The following is a 19,505-nucleotide window of genomic DNA, read 5'->3' on the forward strand; positions in this document are numbered from 1 at the left end:
CTTCTCACTGCAAAGGTACACATCACCTTTCTCCCTCCCTCTGCTTTCTCTCTCCTCTACCACTGCCCCAAAGGGGCTGAGGGTTCTCACTGGAACACTCTTCCTTACAGCAGTTCCTTTCATTAAAAAAAAAAAGAAAAATTAAAAATGCAAGGATTTGTAATAAGGGGAACTGTTAGGTGACCACAACCACAGGGTCAACACTGGCCTCCTCCGTAATTGCAAGTTAGCCATAAACTAACACAGTCAGTGAGGCAGCATCATAGCAATTAGTATCTTTCAAAGACAGAAAAATGCTTTTATGTTTGAGCACTGTAGAGCAGAGCCTTTTGCCAGTAAAAACAGAGCATATGTCTTAATTTAAACATTTGCTCAGCATGTTTTGTGCTACTTCCTGTGTCTTAAGCATCTGTCTGAATTTGCCTAAACAAGTGGGAGAAAGCAACACTTTCCTTTGCTGATGAACAGCAAAAACTGGATTGTATGGAAGTTCTTGTTGTCACACATGCTATTCTGCAGTTGCAAGGGGAAAGGTTATTTCAACAATAACTCATGGAGTAGTAGCAACAACAAACTTCTCAGTAATTACCAGGACCTCTCCACAGAACAGCTGCCTAACAGCTGTGAGGAAAAGAAAGCACAGAACCTTGTTACAGAATTTAGCAGCTATTACCAAGTAAAAGGTTTCTGGTTTAACTCCAGAATAATAGATTTTCCAACTTTTCATAAGCTTCTAAGCTTTTCTGCTGGCTTCAGAGGCTAAATAACCTAAAACTGGGACAAACAAGCCTCAGCTGTCAAACTGATTTGACAGCCTATTTTTTACATTTTGTGACTTTAATCAAAACGCCACTTGTTTTTCTCTTCCTCCTTAACAGTACTGTGTGAGCTGCAGTCTTCAAAATTTCACTTCTAATCTTTCTCATTTTGAAGTTTTTCCGTTTAGTTCTGACTACCCACTGCCTGTATCTCTATTAAATCTTTCCTACTGTTTACAATAGAGAACAAATTCAGTCAGTATAATTTTAGTTGGCTTTCCAGCTATTTTTCAAATGCGAGACAACATACACTCAGCTACTCAATGTGTCAAAAATAGAGTCCACACATGCACACACATGTATTCATGCCAAGCCCAGGTTTTTGCCAAAAAATAAAGAGAAGAAAGAGAAGTGTATTTTTCTGTTGCACAGGTAGAGCATACAATAATCATTTCTCTGTAATGTATGTGTTTTATCACCACGAAGATGAAAAACAGTCAAAATTCTTCCCTAAATTAAACAAATTGATTCCCATCTTTAGCCCCATAGGGAAATAATTTACTAAGTCTTAAGAAGCAAGCAGAATAAAGGCTGGGATGTCATAGAGCCCATATATTAACTCAGTCAGCAATAAATATCCCCTTACTCTCCATACTACTGTCTTAAATAGCTCACTATAAAGCCCTAACCTAATTAAAAACAGCTTTCTCGGCAACAGTGGCCTTGATTTCACTTATTTACACATTAACTGCAGCCTCCGTTTGGCCAATCCAGTCTATTCCCTGTACCACACAGGGCCTTTTATCTGCCCTGGACAGCATTTTCTCCAGCAGATGAAGTAGATGCCGATTGATTTGCTGTCGAGCATGGTAAATTAATAGCAACAAATTGCTGAGGGCCCCATCACACTGCTCCACCATGCTTCGGCAGTTTTGCTTTATTTGCTCCATGATGGGCAGCAGTCAGGCCTCTTCAAGTCAATTTCTTCTTAACAACCTGCAATACTTTTCAATGGTGAAAATAGAGCTATTCCTTGTAAGACAGAAATCAATATCCTATTGCCCTTAGAAAATGCTAAACAAGCAGTATTGGCAATCCACTTGGTACTAGAGGGTATCAGATATAATGCAAATCCATACTGCTTCCCTCCTCGTAGTTATTACAGCTTGCTAAAAGGTTCCTAATGCCATTTATCATCATTTACCATCGACTACTGCAGCTATGATTATGATATCCTATCAGCTAGCAGAACCCTTTCATTTCTATCCAATTAATATTTTAGCAGCACTCAAATGGTTGCTACCCAAGTCTTGTAATAAAATTTACATGGATTGGACTGATTTTTTTTTTCCCTGTGATCTTAAAAAGCCACTTCATTTATTTTTTAATACCCAACTTCTTAAAAGACCTAAATTTTCCTTCCAAAAATGCTGAAATTCAACATTCTAGTATATGAATTAGTTCAAAGATGACGGTCTAGGCAAAAAGTGCAAAAAAGAATTTATGAATTGACATCTCCAAGAAACAAAGTAAAAAACAGATGCCGTATCTTATTTATACTTTCCACTAGTCCCATTCATAAATATCTCTTGTCTATAGCCAAATACAGATACTTATTTTACAATTACAATTCTCAATTAAACATTCAGCAAGGGTGTTTGATTACAGCAATTTAAACAAATTGTTTACCATAACATTAAAACACTCTAACTTCAAAAATTAAACCAATTGACCACCTCCAAGTACCAACACTATGTTAGAAACACAAATCAGTCAATTAACTATTCATTCATAAACTATCAACTGAGGCTCTTAAAAATGTTTAAAAAGGCAACTTAGTAACAAATGGTCATCTTTAGACCACACTCAAGCATTATGCTAATATTAAAATTTCTAATAGTAGGGACATATATGCTTATACTGCAACCCAAAATTCCTAATCCAGTATTTTTTTCTCCAGAACGTGTCTATTTTGAAGCTGTATTGATTCTAATAAAGAATATCAAAAATCAGCTTAGTATATTAGGCTATAACATCACATGTGACAACATACCCTACATTTGTCTTTTAAAAAATTACAAATGCCTAATTCTACCAGTCTAATGCTATTTACTCAGTTACCAAAATTTAAATTAATTATGTTCTCAAACATAATTGTTAAAAATTGGCAACATTATGCAGGCTTAATTAAGATTAAATCCAATTTACTAAATGTACTTTAATTGGTACTAATTACATTAGCTTTCCTTTCAGAATGACAAATTCCCCATAGGTTTCACTTTAATAGTCTTCTATCAAAATCAACACAGGATGACTGATGATGAGCATCACACAAGGGGTGGGAAAAGAGATGCTCTTCCCCCGCCCCCCCCCCCCCCCCATCTCTGCCCCCAGCCACACAGGCACACTCACTGCTGCTGCTTTCTGCACGTTTATCCTTTTATCAATTTGCTAAGTCACAGAGTCATGACTCTATCACACATCATTTTCTGTTCCAGTGAAAAATTTCTCTAAAAATAAATACTCTGTGGCTGGAAGCAGCCAAGAAGAACAGAAGCTTTAACAGAAAAATACACAAAGGTTTCAAATATCAGGGCCACCAATTACTAGGGTACTTCCAAGGACTCCAGGGAGTCCTGCTCTTGAACCCTTTGAGACGCAAATCTAATAAGTGAATAAGCCTAACCTGATCTTGAGAACTAGGCCCAATTACGCCGAAGGGCAACTTCACCGCATTATTGCCTGCTTTCCATTACAAGGGCATCCATTGAGTACATCTGGAAAAGAACCTGAGAGGAACCAAGGCTGTCTGCCCAGAAAAACAAATAAAGACAGATATGCCTCTGTGCTAAAGTGAAAAAAAAGAAAGAAAATATAATAAGTAGGTGGTTTGCCGGGCTGTCTGTATTTCATAATGTGATAAACTGCCCTCAGGATTTTCTATATGATTGAATTTAGAAAGTTGGGGGGGCAAGGGAGAAGGAAAATAAAAAAGGGTGAATCGCTCAATTTCAGCCGAGTGAAATTCAAAGAAGGGAGAGGAGGAAAAGGGAATTTAAGGTGGTAGACTAAAAAGCTTTGCACACATTGAATGAAGCAATCAATGCCATCTATACAAAGACCAAACTGGATGGCAATACTGTGATCATAATGGAATATGATAATATTTTGCATTTGCTGAGGCAAGAGGAGAAAGGAAAAATACAACACTGTGTCAATAGAAAGGGAGATATGAAAGACAGGAAATTGCTATCAGATTTAAGAATGAAAGTGAACAAGTTTCTTAGCCGCAACTAATTTGATTCATCGTCTGACAAAATATTTCAGAGTTTTGCATGAGAGTACAATACTTAAAACTTGAATAAAATTAATGGTGATGGAAAAAGGTGTTCAATTAAAACCCAGTCCTTTGTAATCTCCACACTTAGTTGCCACTAAGTATTTATTTCTGCAAAGTATCACTGATGGCTCCATCACCATAAATGTATAAAATTTCTGAAGTAAAGTGTTTAGAAATTAAGTCTTTTGCTGTGGGCTTTTTTACTCTTGCTTAATACCATTTCATTACACATTGCACTTGCAAGCTGATATTTTTGCAAAGAATTTTGTGCTGTCAGTGTAGTCTAAAGCACCACTGTAAAAATGGGGTATCTAGAAATACAAACAAATGTGACTGCAATGCTTGCTTTCAAAGACCTGTAAGAATTTGCTTCATAGGTAGCCTGTCTTTGTGAATTGTTTCCATATCTATAGCTTTACTGATTGAGGATTTGTTTGAATTTGTTGTTTTGTTTTACTCTAATGGGACTGAAACAATCTGGATATTCATTTGAGAACAGACCCAACACCTCTTAGAGTCAGTGACTAATCTTTCCTCCATGACAAGGATCAGGTCCAGAGAGTCAGCATGTGCATACAATCTGATCTGCTGTGAGATCAGACTGTGAGAAGGACCCACAGAATTCAAAAGATCTATGTATGTCTGTAAAATAACTTGTATGTACAAGGCTCCATACAACCAGAGAAACTGCAAATCTCTAACTTTGAACAAAAGTGCATACAAACCAATTTTCGGGCGATCTTCTCCCATCCAATAATTTCTTTATTTCTGCAGTTTACACTCCCCAGCAACGCTGGCAAATTGCTCAACCATTTGCTAAAATGAGTTGTGAGTATTAAACTCCACTACATAAGAAGTTCCCTCACTGGAAAAGAGGTCAGATGTTCAACTAATTCTCCTCTAGAGAAGGTTAAAAAACACACATTATCAAATAAACTCTAATTTACACTAGCATGCTCTAAATTACTAATCTCTTGTTAATCTTGGCCTAAGTGCTAGAGTTCAAGGTACAGAACTGATAGCAGCTCTCCAGTATCTAGAGGGAGCCTACAAGCAAGCTGTAAAGGGCCTTTGACAAGAGCACGTAGTGATAGGAGAAAGGGAAATGGCCTTAAATTGAATACATGGCAGGTTTAGTTTAAATGTTATGAAAAATTCTTTACTGTGAAGATGGTGAGGCACTGGCACAGGAAGGCTGAGGATGCCCCATCCCTGGCAATGTTTAAAGCCAGGCTGGATACAGCTTTGAATAACCTGATCTAGCAGAAGGTTCCCTGCCTATGGCAGCGTGGGGTGGAAACAGATTATATTTAAGATACCCTCCAACCCAAAGCATTTTGTGATTCTATGCCTACATCCTCATAGAAAGCTCGCTTACTCCTTTGTGTTTGAGATGCTAACACACTGGTTCTGGATAGAAGTCCAAGTAAGCAGCCTGAGGGAAACATCAACAGCATTTGTAGCTCCAGCTTAAATCAGTCAAGGTTAACCAAAACAAGCATTTTTTTCACACACGCTCCTCTTCCTAAAACACATATCCCAAAAAATAAACCCCAAATGTCTGAGACCAGATAGAAAAGAAGATACAACCCACAAAACCATCGATACTCACAGACACCCTCCCTGTCAAGTATAGGAATGCCTGCATGTGCAAACACTGCATGTGGAAAGTCAAGCAAATAATGCACAATTGGCAGACAAGACTGTAGCCTACAAAGGTTACAAAGGTTACCAAACATGAGACAGAAGATTCAGGGTCAGATGAAGAAAAAAATTTTTTGATGCACTCAAGCATGCAATTAAGGCAAATCACACAGAATACGTGTGTTTTAAGATTGATGGGAGAAATTATATAGACCATTCTTACAACAAAAATAATTCTTTACCTACCTGTTTATGCATCTCTATATTCAGCCCATAGGACATCTCATAATACTAAGAAAAAAGAAAATTACTCTATTAGACCTTGTAATTGTGAAAACTATTTTGTAATTCACTTTGACTGAAACATCATCTGTACAAAGACATACAGACCTACACACATTAATTTGCCTTGAAGAGTTTCTGGAGTTGCCAAGACCGTATTTCAGAATAAACTTTTTTTTTTCTTTACCTACATTGTTTCATGTCACATTTAAAAAGAACAGCTGTAAAACAAGGCAAAAAAAATACAACAAAAAATAATGAAAGATAATCACAAGCAGAGTCAAGGATTAGAAACAGAAAATTATGAAGATTCTATTCACTAGCACACATAAAAAATGCCCAAAAAAACACCCAAAGTGCTTCAAGCAAATAAATATACAAATCAGCAACGTCTAACAGACCAATTCAATATTTTAAATTAAAAAAAAGAGAACACAAAATTCCTGTAATTAAATTGCAAGTATTAAATTTTTTTAAAAAAAATTAAAAAAAAAAAAAAGAGGAAAGAGCACGGAAATTCAGGGCCAGAGCAGACACACCAATCTAAGTTTGTCCTGCTGTGCCCGATTTCTGCAGGGAAGTCTGCTCAGTGTGCAATGTTAATACCAAACAATCTCCAAGACACAGGCATATCAGGCATTAAAATGATAACTGTGAGCCTTACAATTTGCTTGTGCTCTCCCTTAAGATTTTTTTAAGGTTATTTACTCTTTCTATGTATACAAGAGTATTACTTGTCATATGCATATGGAAAACGGCTAATCCTTCAGAGATGTACAAGAAAAGAGATAGCAAGAGTTCCTCTAGAGTTATCATGATCCATCACACAATTACCCATTTAGAGATGTCTTTCTATGCACGTTATTTAACCAGGCAGGCCACATCAACTGAGGAAATCCCTTTCACAGCTGAGATCCCCGACATTCTCAGTTTAATGAAACAATGATTCAGCTGCTGAGGAGCAACAGTTTTTCTAGGAAGTAGACTTTGGATTTGCACGAACTTAGGTACAATTTTGTCTTACTGCCATCATAGGAAAAAATATTACCAAGAACCATTTTACAGAGATATGACCACTGGGAAAAGTCAACAAAAGTGAAAACATCACCCCCAGGTACACTATGGAAGTTGCACACAGCTTGAAAGGGCTGACAAGTGATTTGCTAGCATTTGGAATAAACATCCTCAATTGCTTGAAAGGTTAAAAATCCAGATTCACACAGATACTGACAGCTGCAAAGAAGTTAAAAGACCCCAGAAACTCATAATGGAATCACTGATGCAACCTCAACAACAGCAGCGCTACTACAATCTTCCTGTTCCCCTCCAGCAATCCGAATGTATGTCAGTCTCGGTATACCAGGCTAATAGGCATTTGAATTTGTTATGCAGCTTGCTTACCATGACATAATGTCGCTGCATCTCTGTCTTCTCACTGGCCAGTTTTTCACATTCTAGCTTTAAACTGTTCAAGAGATAAAAAGGAAAAAGCATGGGTACTTCATAACACTATAGTGACATTCTCTTGAGCACCGGCTGCTCCCCTTTTCAAACATTTCTCCACTACCCAAATATAAATGCATATTCCAGCACTTGCTTGGGAGTTTAGGATGGGGGTTTCCACTTTTCATTTTCAAGGGATACCATGCAACATCCTCATCTCCAAAAAGAACTGCAAACATACAGGTGGTATACACAGAAAATTATTTTTCTGACAAAAAAGCTAAGCAGTGACACTGGTTCACAGAAGAAACACGCAGGGGTTCATATCTTTAACAGTTAAGCTTGAGAAGCTCCTAACAAAAACGTAATTTGGGTTTCAGAATTTTTATTTAGGTGTTTTAGAAACACTCGACCCACAGAAGGATCAAATGCACATTGCCGCATCAAGAAGAAAAACTTGCAGATTTGAATTTTTGCTCTTTTCTACAACTGGCCATAGAACTGCAAGTAGAATATGCGTGTAATTTAACGAATACCGTGGTAAATACCAACGCCTACAGTGTTTATTTTGTTTTCAGAAGCCTGCTAAACAATCCTGCCAGAAGCCACTTGTCACTTTGAGGACACAGCGTTGTTCCACCTAAGGATAATAAAACAGCTCGCCGCCTCACTTCCAGGTTATCAGCACTTGACATGTCAATGAAAGGCGCGAGGGGGCCGAGCCAAGACAAGATGCCTGTCCTGAGCGGCGTTTCGAATTAAAGCAAAGGATGAGTCCAACCAGACACATATTTTTCTATCAACACCCACCCTCCCCCACTCCGCATCCAAAAGTACACAAAAAGACCAAAAGAAAAAAAAAGGGGGGGTGGGGGAAAAAAAGCCACGAACAAAAACAGAACGCAGGGAAAACAAGAAAATCCGCTCCCACAGCTCGGCTCGGGGCCCACAGGAGCCCCTCATCCCCAGGGTCCGGAGCGGAGCGGGATATGGAGGAGCCAGCGAGGAGCGCCTGACTGGGGTGGGTCCGCCCCGCTCCCGGTTCCGCCAGGGGTCCCGCACCCGCGCCCCGCCGGCGCGGCATTGAAAACGGCGAGAGGAAAAACCGCACAGGGCTCGGACAAAGTAGGCAGTCTTACCTGTGGTACTGAGCCTGCAAAAACTGAAACTCCTCCTTAATCCGATCGCAGGATTCTGAAATGGTGAATTTAAAGGGCTGAGCTGGCTGGTGAGGAGCCTGCAAGCAAGGAACATCAGGTCTTTTAATCGCCCCCTCTCATCCGGTCACCACCTCCCGCCCGCCACCGTCCACCGCCGCGGCCCTCTCACTGGGGCTCCGCCGAAGCGCAGCCCCCCAGGACCCCGCTCCTCCGCGCGCGGAGGCGCGATGCCCCAAGCGCCCCGAGATGCTGCCCCGACGTGTCCGCCGGCGGCACGGTACAGACGCTGGAAGAGATGTCGCCCGTTCGGACCCTCCGCACCGGCGGCAGCCGCGGGACGCGGGGCTGCTGCCCGGGCCGCCACGCACCGGGCGAGGGCAACTCAAACAAGCCAACCCCGACCCCGGGAGGCGGCGGCGGCGCGGCGGACAACAATAAGAAAATGGCTACAACTCCGCGGTGCCCGCGCCTGAGCGCTGCCCGCGGAGCCGACGCCGCCACTCACCGGGTGCCGGGTCTGCGGGTACATCTTGCTCAGGTCGCGGATCATCCACGCCGCTTCGGGGGGCGCTGGCGGCCGGAGCGGCGGTGATCAGGGCTGCAGGCGCGGCGGCGGAGAGGGCGGGCAGGGACGCCCCGGCCCCGCCGCCCCGGGGCTGGCGGGGCACCGCCGGCAGCAGCGAGGCGCGACGGCGGCGGCGTCCGCGACGCTCGGGGGCCGCTGCCACATCCCCCGGGGGCGGTCAGCGGGCGACGCCGGCCGGTTCTCCCGAGCGCCGCCGCCTCTCCACGGGCTCCGGCGGGCTGCGAGCCCCGTGCGGCGGAGGGCGAGGTGGAGGAGGGCGGGGAAAGCCCCTCCGCCGGCGCCGGCGCGCGCTCCACCGGAGATTCCCCCCGCCGGCAGTTTTCTTCCCTTCCTGAAAACTTTTACTGCAGCTGCCGGCGGCTCTCCCGGCGCCGGGCGGAGCGGGGTGCGGAGCCCCGGCGGGGACGGTGGCTGCGGCGGTCGGGCGGCTGCTCCGCTGCCGCGGCGGGGGTGCGTGCGGTGCGGTGCCCTTTTGTGCGGCGGTCCGGTCTTCGCTGCTACCGCCCGCACCGCATCTCCCCCGCTCGTGCTGCTCGACCGGCTTTTGGGTTTTTTTTAATGGAAAAAAAAAAAAATTAAAGAGCAAGAAAGATTTAAAAATACGGTACGGTCTGGGCAGCTTTATTTTACGTTTTTTTTTTTTCTCTTTTTCCCTCCGCGCCTTTCGAAACTCCGGGAAGTGGCGGTGGTGGCGGCGGCGACGCGCGGAGCGAAGCCCCGTATTCGGCTCGTCAGCGCAGCGTGGTCCGGCCCAGCCCAGCCGTGTCCTGCCCAGCCCGGTCCAGCCCGATCGCCGCTGCGCGCCGCTCCCACAGCACGCTCTGCCGAAGTGACTCCTTTGACCAAATTTAGCAGCGGCTCGTCATTAACATTCTGATACATATTCACAGCAGCCGGAAGGCCGCCGCTGAGGGGCACCCTGGGAGTCGCAGTCCTCCCGACATCACGGCTGCCTGCATGCAGCCGCTCCGGGGACTACTTCTCCCATCAAGCACCGCGATGCCGTCAGCCGCTCCCCCCGCGCCCCGCCCATGAAGGGCGGCGGCGGCGACCAATGGGCGGCGGGCAGCCATTAATCGCCTCTCGGCTCTAATGCCCGTCACTCCGCCGCTGACAAATGGGCTTGCGGGCCGGGCAGAGGGGCGGCCCCGCGCTCTCCCCCACGTGGGGTCGCGACGCGCCGCGGGCCCGCAGCCAATCAGCAGGCTCCCCGCCGCCTCCCCGCCCGCGCCCGCCCGCCGCCCGAGGCGGGGCCCGCAGATCGCCGGCGTTCCGCGGCGCCGGCGTTCGAACAGGGGAAACATTTGTTCAGCCGTCAATCAAAGTAACGTGGGGCCGGTGTCGGCTGTCGCCGCCGCCGCCGCTGCCTCCTCCTCCTCCGCGCGGGGCGGTGGCGCGGCGGGAGCGGGGGGCGGCACGGGGCTCCGCATCGCCCCCGCCCCGGACACCGCCGGGGACGGGCGCTAATGAGGGGCAACGTCGCCTGCAAAAGGCGGGTGCGGCGTCGCCGGTGCCCCCGCGGACGGGCAGGGAAATTGCCCCTGCGCCGCCCGCGAGGGCGGGGCTCCCGCCTGCCCTGGGCTCGCCGGGCCGGGCCGGGCCGGGCCGGGCCGGGCCTCTCCCGGCGCCCGGGAGGGGCCGCGGAGGTGCCGCCGGGGCAGCCGCGCCGTCGATGGCTCCCTCAGCTCCCGCTGCCCTGCTGCAGTCGCCGAATGCGACGTGATTTAAGTTTTGTTGATTTTTTTTTTCTTTTTTCGGCTTTACTGAAGTAGCTCCGCCTTTACTCGAAGAAGAAGAAGAAGAAGAAGCGGTGTCGGGGCCAGGGTGTTCTACACTCGCCAGAGGAACAATTCAAGACCCGGTCGTTAAATGCTCTGTTGTAATGCCACGTTTGTGTTCGACGGGGCGTTTTGTCGCGGCTTCACAGGGCGGCTGCGCCCTCTGCGTACTGCACGTTTTGGAACGTACAGTAAACACACCTGGAAGCGACCTGTGGGGAGGATAGGTCAGAAACTGCGGCTTCATCTCGCTGCAGCAGCCGCGGCCGCTGCGTTTTACGGGCTGGGGAGCAGGCGTCAGGAAGTGTTTTCCCAGTCCTGAGCGTCACATGCTTTTTTCAGGACTGTCACTGAAGAGCTGGAACGTGAACACCTGATTCTACACACACTCTCCCGAAAAGAGGAATGATTTTGCACGTAGTAGTGCTGTGTCCTAAAAAAACCCCAGAACAATTTTTCTGCAGAGCCCTGCTCTAGACAGTGCTGTGCAGTGATGTATACATGAGGGAGAGGCTCATATATTATTGGGTTTCTTTTCTTCTCTGTGTCTGTCATGCTTAGATGTGCCTTCAAGCAGTTTGTATTCCTGATGAGTTGCAGTTTAAACCTGCATGCAAAATAGATATGGTTTAGTCATGTCATTTTTGATGCTTGTATACCAAATCTATAGTCTCAAAACATACACTCAGCAATTAATACCCTAATGATGGTGGCTAAATTATGGATGCTTAGAGGTTTGGTTGTAAATTCTCTTTACAGCCTACAGATCTCTTTACTGCCTACAAATCTCTGCTAAGGCCTGCAGCTACTGAGCACCTTGAAGCCTTGATAGGACATGACACCAAAGTTTTACCATTGAGGTTTTGCCTTGCAAAGTGACCTTCAAGGACTGATTCAGTGGAACAGTTGTGGTGATGATGAAGGTGGCATCCACCTTCTGCTGCTGCCTAGGACTCAGATGCAAGAGGCACACAGTAGAAAATCCACCTTTTTCTGGAGTCTGTAACCAAAATCTGTTCCTCTGTGGTGAGTGCTATGATCACTAGCATCTGGAGCAGTTTGTCACAACAGATTCTTAATCCTTTTGAAAAAAGATTTTGCAAGTGCAAATGACAAGTGCAAAATGGGCCAAAATATGTCCATCCCTTTCACCTTCTGTTTTTATGCCACCAAAAATATCTACATGTTACGTATTGCAGTACTCCGCCCCCAGTCTACTTGCATGTGCAGTTTCTGCTCTAATTTTTATATTTACCAAGGTCATAATCAGATTTCCATAGGGATTTGGACCTCTAAATATTGTTTAAAGATTTCATGATAGAACACCTGCCTAATTATGAAAATGCTGCTTCTCACATATCTAAATCTTCAAGCACTAAAAGTGCTTTTAAAGAATCAATCATGAGCACTTTTCGCTAAACAGAGGAGGACTTCCAACTCCTCTGAAATAGAGGACAATCTCCATATACCTGGACCAGGTCTTGACATTCAGAAGTATGGCTGCCAAATCTAGAAATTCTTAAGTGGCTGTCACTGACAGTGTGAAAGATGTCCAGGAACAGAACAGAAAAATTCACTCTGCAGAGCTGCAAGCATCTTTAGAAACCTGATAGGTGTTCACAGTGGATATCACTATCAAATCCACAAAGTGGAGAAGGATAAGTCCAGTTATAAAATAAATCATATATCTGAGGAAATTGAATTCTGAAAGTAACAGTAGGCTTCATTGTTCCCTGCTGCCCTGCATGAGTTTGGCACTAGGTACAGAGCTCCATACCTAAAGGCAAAAGTGTACAGCTTTTTGGTCAAAGCAATCTCTGGTCTTCTTGCACTGCTCAGTTTACCAGCAATGTTGATTGAAGCTTCACCAGTGTTTGGTCTTGCTTGCCCATTGGTCTTAAGTGAATTTGTGTAGCTAAAAGTAAAGCAGAGCTTGATTTACAAAGCTTTAACAAGACATATATATCCATATACTTAACTCTTTATGTAACTAATCAATGTCTATTTTTGTACTGTTTTGCAGCATTCTGTCAAGATCCATGAGACTCCAAAGTTTAACAGGAAGTGTGCCATAACTTGCCACTTTTAAATGATGTGAATTAAGATCAGAATGTCATTGTCATTCTGTTTTCTTATCTTTTGTCACTTCTGACACAGCTTTACTTTGATGGATCTTTAAATATGGGCTGTTTTGTATTTAAAGTTCCTTGTTTTTTCTTTCTTTTATGAAAAAAATCTTTTGTGCTAGGTTATATAACCTATACTGTTACTTCAGAAGTGGAAAAGCTAGATTTTAAATGTTTTACACATTGCTAATGATTTCTCATAATTGAGTCGACTGCAAGAGCTATTTAGGCAGTTTTGTATGCACAGTAAGTGTGCTGAGTTTTGACTGGTGTAGAAAAACCCTTATAAAATATCTCAGAGGAGCCAGAGGCAAAATATCACTTCCATTCTTTTGTCAAGGAAGGCAACTGGTTATTTAGTCCTAATAGTTCAGAACTAGCCTGCTTTTGTTTACATTCAAAATTTAGAGTGAAGTCAACAGAACAATATGTGTTTATGTATGTACTTAATTGAATAAGTAGAAAAACACTCTTTTCCACTGAAGATTTTCTGACCCACTTTCAGACTCCTGTGATTCTTTTTTTTTTTGCTACAGTCACATCATGCCCTTAGTACAGATTTTATCAGCACCTTTAAGAAAGGGTCCAATACTGAGGCTGTTTTATATGTAACCCCACATATTCCCTGTCTGGAACGACTGTAGCTGAAGACCAAGACCGTTGTGCCTGGCGCTGCAACTTATTACAGTTTATTTTGGGACCAAGTTACAAGATCACCATACTTTCTCAGCTGTATACTCACATACACATACACAGAAGCACTGACACTCATAGAAATAAAGTGTTAAACTGATAATCAGTTCAGAATGCCCCAGAGTATCTTATATCTCTGTACATATTTAAGTTCAACGTGTAACAAGTGCTCTTCTTAGCTTTCAGAAAGATGAACTCAGTGAGGTTGTTAGTTGAATTGAAACTAAGTTTTCTCTGCTTAAAAATTTTAATTATGGTATTAAGTTGGGTTCTACTGGTGGAAGAATGTAACAGCATGACACACAGTTTATGATCTGGTGTTTTACAAGTGCTATCGAGTGACCCTGTCTCAGCAAGTTTTTAAAACACTCCCTACCTACGATTAGTCATTAGTGACCTTAGGGATATGTTGTTGCTGGTAAGCACAATAAGAGACTTTATGGTACTATGTATAATGCAATGATTTATATGCCAATTTATATGTAGCTCCCTTGCAAAACAAGAATTTTTCATGTTCCAAACTATTTTTCATTTTTTTTCTTTTACATTGCCAAAGTCACACTTTTTTTAGTTCTATTACAGGCATTGGTGGTTTGGATTATGATCTTATTTTGCTTGATTCACTACATGCAGAATTCTTGCAGTGACACGGTTCTGCTTACAAGAACTGTGCATGGTATGTGGTAGAAAAACCTGTGTTTAAGTACATTGGCATTCTTTTCTGCAGGAAGAATAATAGTTTAGTTATCCTGTACTAGAGGCTGGATTTGCAAACTTACATGGTGCAAAATGGTTCAGGCAGATATTTGCAATTAAAGTAATTTTTCTTTGTCATTGCTTCTTTCTGCATTAAAATCTGTGAACTAGCAGTAGTGAATATTTTTATCCATGGCCAAACCCCAACAAATTCTTTGGGAGGAAAACTTTAACTCTCTTAGAGAAGTCTTATAAAGTCCTATACTGCCATTAAATTTTGTTTAAGTCTTTTTATAATGTAGGATATGTGAGTGCTACCTAGTCAAGCGACTTAAGACCTTAGGCCCACCTGCAACATTTGCTAAATGCATATAGCTATAAGGCTGCTTATTCCACATTTTATGGTAATATTCTTAGTTGCCATAAACATGAAATGAATGCAATAAGGCTTGAACTAACAAAACTAGACTTGAACAAAGCATTTTCTTACAGTTATACCTTATAGGCAGATTGTGTTTATATCATAGGTTATACCCCTGATAAGATTTCAGTTTCTTACTGCATTTATTCATAGGAAACACCTTAGTTTCAATAACTTAAAATCCACCACTTGATTTGCAACATCAGATACAAAATTTTTTTAGCTTACGAAAAACTAATCATATGGTTTTATAAGAAAGTATATGTGCTAAAATCCAGAGTTTTAACAAGGAAGTCAGCCACTCACACAACAGAGCCTATCTTGCATTGATCCCCAGTAAAAGAGCAAGGATTTCCTTATCAGGAGTGATAACTGTAGTAGAACACGTGGCTTATCATTCTACCTTGCCTTTCAATCTCTCTAACCAGGTTTCAATGCTTACTGCGATGTTAGGAGTTTACTAACAGTATTACAAGATGAGGTGAATGGACTTAGCATTCCTTCTTGCTACTCAAGATTCAGTCTGTGGCCTTGAATGAAAAGGAAGTTCTCCCAGCCCTTGCAATACCATTAACAAATGTCACTATTTAATCACTGGCACATATTAATTACTAAATCAAATTCTTTAACTCACATTTTCCTAGGTGCAATAAATACTATTCAGCATTTTTCAAAATATTAGCTTTTCAAAAGTAAATACTAAGCTGAAAAGGGAATTTTTGTCATATAATTCTGATGAAAGAAAAACCACCAGTTTGGAACTTAACATTTTCAAACTATTTATATTTTGACATATAAGAGAACTATATAAACCAACTTAACTCTACAAGTTCAAAGTACTTTAAATAGGATGAGAAAAGGGTACTTCATACTGAAGGGTTAATAGGCCAAAAGAAAGAAAAATAATTCTAACTGGATATAGTATGTCTTTAGCTTAATGTTCTTTATAGTGCCTCTATTAACATTAACTTTGGCAAATCTAAGTAAACTGAGCAGAACAAAAATATTATTTAATATAGAACATCAAAAAATATTTTTAACTTATTTTCAGAGTGCAAATAAGATTTTGTACTTCTCCTTTTCTCATCCTATACTGCAAATTTCCTAGTTGCTCTGAAAAGGTGAAGACACTGTTTCACTTTTAATTTTTAATTATATATTGAAATCTAATTGCGTGCTGTCATTGTACTGCAGTCTCTGCCAGCACAGGAATCAGGAGTTTAGATCTATGTATTGTGAGACAGTTTTATTTCTTTCAGCCCTTCCTTAGGAGGATAATTCAGAAGTAAGATGTACACACTCTTATAGTAGCTATGGAATTACTATATGATAAAGATAAATAGGTTTAGCAGAGACTGAATTCAGCAAATAGCTGCTGTAAATATATTTTTTCTTCTAAACCCATGGAAAACTAATTCTGTGGCTGTGTGTTTTTATCTGATGAACAACCAGGATTATTTTCTAAACACAGTTTTGCTTCCTAAGGAATGTAAAGAATCCCTCTCTAGTTGTTATTCAGAATGGAAAGAGTGGAGATGATGTGCTTCAAGTAAGTTCAGTAGTTGAAATGTGAGTTTCCTGTCTTACAGTGCAGGCAGTTTTGAATTTTTAGTGTATTTCAGCATTTAAACTATTGAACAATATGTGGGATTTTGAAAATCACTGAATGCATTCTGCTTCTATTCCTGTGTTTAATGGATAAATCCCCTATATGGACAGGATCCTATTCATGACCTGCACATGGACATATCTATAGAGTTATTTCTTCAGAAAATGGTCAACAATGGCTTTTGTTGCTTATATGCATATTTTGCAGTGATGCAGAGAAATACTGCCAAGACATCAGATTATGTCAAAGCTATATGTGAAGTTACCTTTCTGTTACTCCTGTTCATACAGGTTTGGAGCATTGATAGTTCATGCTCTCCTATGTTACAGCTTTGTCTTTCCTGACCTTGGCACATTTTTCTTTCCTGCCTCCAGTATAAAAAAGAAGCCCAGTGGGGACTTCAGAGTATCTTCTGTGGGATGGAGAGCTGTTGTCACTCTCCTGGAGCAGAGAAGAGTGGATTCTCTCAAGCGGGAGACTCTGTTCTGTCTTTTGATTTATAGTTGGGGTAAAAAGTCTGGTCTCCATGAAAACTGAACACAATGCACTTCACTGGGTACTGACAAATGGACATTCACAAATCATAACTAAAGAAAGTAAAGAGGAAATGGTTCTTATTTGAAGGACTCCATCTATTTGTATAAGTGGGTATGCATGCAGTGATTGTCACTCCAAGTACTCCAGGTATCAGCCAGACCTTTAACCCACACCTGCCCGAAAGGTAAACAATGACATTTTGTTCCTGATAACAAATCCTTTCACTAGGGTAATCTCATGAACTTCTGTAAAGTTTACTTAAGGAAACAATGAATGGAGATTACTCCCTACTTGCTTGTAGCTCAAGTGACTCCATCAGGTTATATTAGCACTGCTTTGGATGAACAGAGTCAAACTGATTTGGGCTAAATTTGAGGGGCAATTAAATTGCTTATTTTCAGAATAACTTGCAAGGTGTATTGGATTGAATTTGATATGAGCTAGCTGAAAACAAAACAGGGAGTAATTTACTAAACACTTTTTTTCATTACTTTTTCTCCCTTAAATTTAAAAACAACACCTGACATAACAAAATCCCTATCAGAAAAAGGAGGGATGAAATTGAAGATAGCAAATTAATACTATCCCATTTAAGAACAGTCAGTCACTTCTTCAAATCAAAACCATATTAACATGTGGCTTGTTCAAATAAAAATTACTGGACTTGAGCCAAACACTAAAAAGTAATTGATAATAAATTTTTTCAGAACCTACTCATCCATCAAATGTGTCACTCCTCCATAATACTTTTTGCATTAAAATTAAGAAATCTGGCAGAAAATAAACACTCTTGTTTTCCAGCTGGTCCTCAGAGTTCAGAAGAGTTGGGTGCAAACTGGGCTTAATTTCTCATTAGAACTAATTTGTCATTATTAAGTCTGGTCATGTTTAATAGGATGTTCTATGACCATAGATTCACAAATAATGTGGTTTACCAATTCAATGGTAAGGTCAGGTTGTGTTCAATAAGAACTCATGCAATCACAGATTCATGAATAGTGCGAGTAACCAATCTGGCACTGTAGGTCTGGTCACATTGTTCAAGAGCCTTGGGAGCAAAAAATTCATGAATATTGCAGTTTATTGAAGCAACAGAAATAGATCGGTAATTGCTGTTGACAAATGCATTAGCTGGGATAGAACTCTAGCAATAACAGTAACATTGTGTTAGCCTGGGTACTAATAATCAGAAACTTACACTGGTCAGAAGAAAAAGGAGGAGAGTAGCCAGTCCTGTGTCTCAAGGCTTTTTGAGTTTTCCTCTTAAGTGAAATTTCTACCCTTCTTATATACAGTCCAGTCTTATTCCCCTCCTCCTGTGTTACATGTAGCAGATACAGGTAGTGAGTTGTGTAAAATAGTATTATATGTCATAGTATGTAATTAATTGAGCTTGTTAACATATACAGAATGTGCACTTTGCAATTTAAATAACCCTTAGTCAGGCAAAATTTAATTTTCCTTTGTTATGGTGTCCTTTCAAGGTTCAGTCATAGGACTCTGCCATGTTGTCATTCTTCAAAGCCGAAACAGGACCATCCTCCTGTCTCCACAGGACTTCCTCCTTCAGTCAGTTCATCCCTTCATGATGTTGACTATGCATATCTCCATCTGCAAAGATAACACAGAAAGTACACAGTGTAGGCACTAGATAGGAAGCCTTAGCCCTTCCCTAGCTCCTTGGGCATCATCCCACACCCCTTCTAAAGAAAGATCTTTAAAAGTCATTGTGTACACTTAAAACAAAGTGTCCCTGTCCTGGTTTATAATAATTGTCCTTTAGATTGGATTTGTTTTGTTATTTAATTGCATTCTCTTATGCCATGCATCTTCAGACAGTTGCTGGAAATTTTTGCTTCTCTTAAACAAAGAATCTTTTGTGCTATATCAGCTTGCATTTTCTGGGATTGTGTTGTGCTGGTGTCTTTCCACTGACTTCAGCAGTGGAGTATTGTAGTCATAGTTTCTCTAAGTAGACTGTAATAAACATTATTTGGCCCTTTCTCTATATTTCATCTTATCAACTGATCTGTGGGAATTGCTCTTTATGTTGTTAAGGCATATGTGCTAATATAAACAATAAATTAACCTTAACTGGAGGAAGCTTTGAAACTCCTAATACAGTAACCCAGCAGAAAACAGAGTTTATAAAAGTTGTATACCTACCAAATTCCATTAATATTTTTGTTTAAATGTTCTGCACTTATTTTCTACACCAGCCTTTTACAATTTGCTTTATCAAACAGATATAATGAAAAATGCTCTGTAATTTTTTAATATGAGATGATAAAGGAGAGGTAAATACTGGGTTCATTCAATTGCATTGATGAATTTCTTTTTTTCCCCCTAAAGTTAAATGAATAACAGTGAACGCAATTGTAGAAAGAGTATTACTCTGAATTAGAGGGCACTATGCACTCATCTATTGTACT

At 41.7% G+C, this 19,505-nt stretch overlaps 1 protein-coding gene and 1 long non-coding RNA gene across 3 annotated transcripts in view; one reads left to right on the forward strand and one right to left on the reverse strand.

Annotated features, from left to right (window-relative positions):
• LOC110470685 (TLE family member 4, transcriptional corepressor) overlaps positions 1-9,308 on the reverse strand; it is a 94,321-nt gene extending 85,013 nt beyond the window's left edge. Inside the window, exons 1-4 of one of the 2 annotated variants that reach the window (XM_021530538.4) lie at positions 9,133-9,308; positions 8,607-8,704; positions 7,426-7,489; positions 5,989-6,033 (exon numbers count right to left, since the gene is read on the reverse strand). In XM_021530538.4, coding sequence (XP_021386213.1) covers positions 5,989-6,033; positions 7,426-7,489; positions 8,607-8,704; positions 9,133-9,177 — 252 coding nt within the window. In that variant the 5' untranslated portion in view covers positions 9,178-9,308. The remainder of the gene's footprint in view (positions 1-5,988; positions 6,034-7,425; positions 7,490-8,606; positions 8,705-9,132) is intronic. The other variant, XM_021530539.4, reaches the window with a different exon arrangement.
• A 1,184-nt stretch (positions 9,309-10,492) lies between these two features.
• Positions 10,493-14,641, forward strand: LOC146763865 (uncharacterized). Its single transcript, XR_014951159.1, has 2 exons — positions 10,493-12,017; positions 13,015-14,641. It is a non-coding gene; the product is annotated as an uncharacterized LOC146763865 (long non-coding RNA).
• The last annotated feature ends 4,864 nt before the right edge of the window (positions 14,642-19,505 follow it).

Source organism: Lonchura striata, chromosome Z, assembly GCF_050655825.1.
Source record: "Lonchura striata isolate lonStrDom1 chromosome Z, ASM5065582v1, whole genome shotgun sequence".
NCBI lineage: Eukaryota > Metazoa > Chordata > Aves > Passeriformes > Estrildidae > Lonchura > Lonchura striata.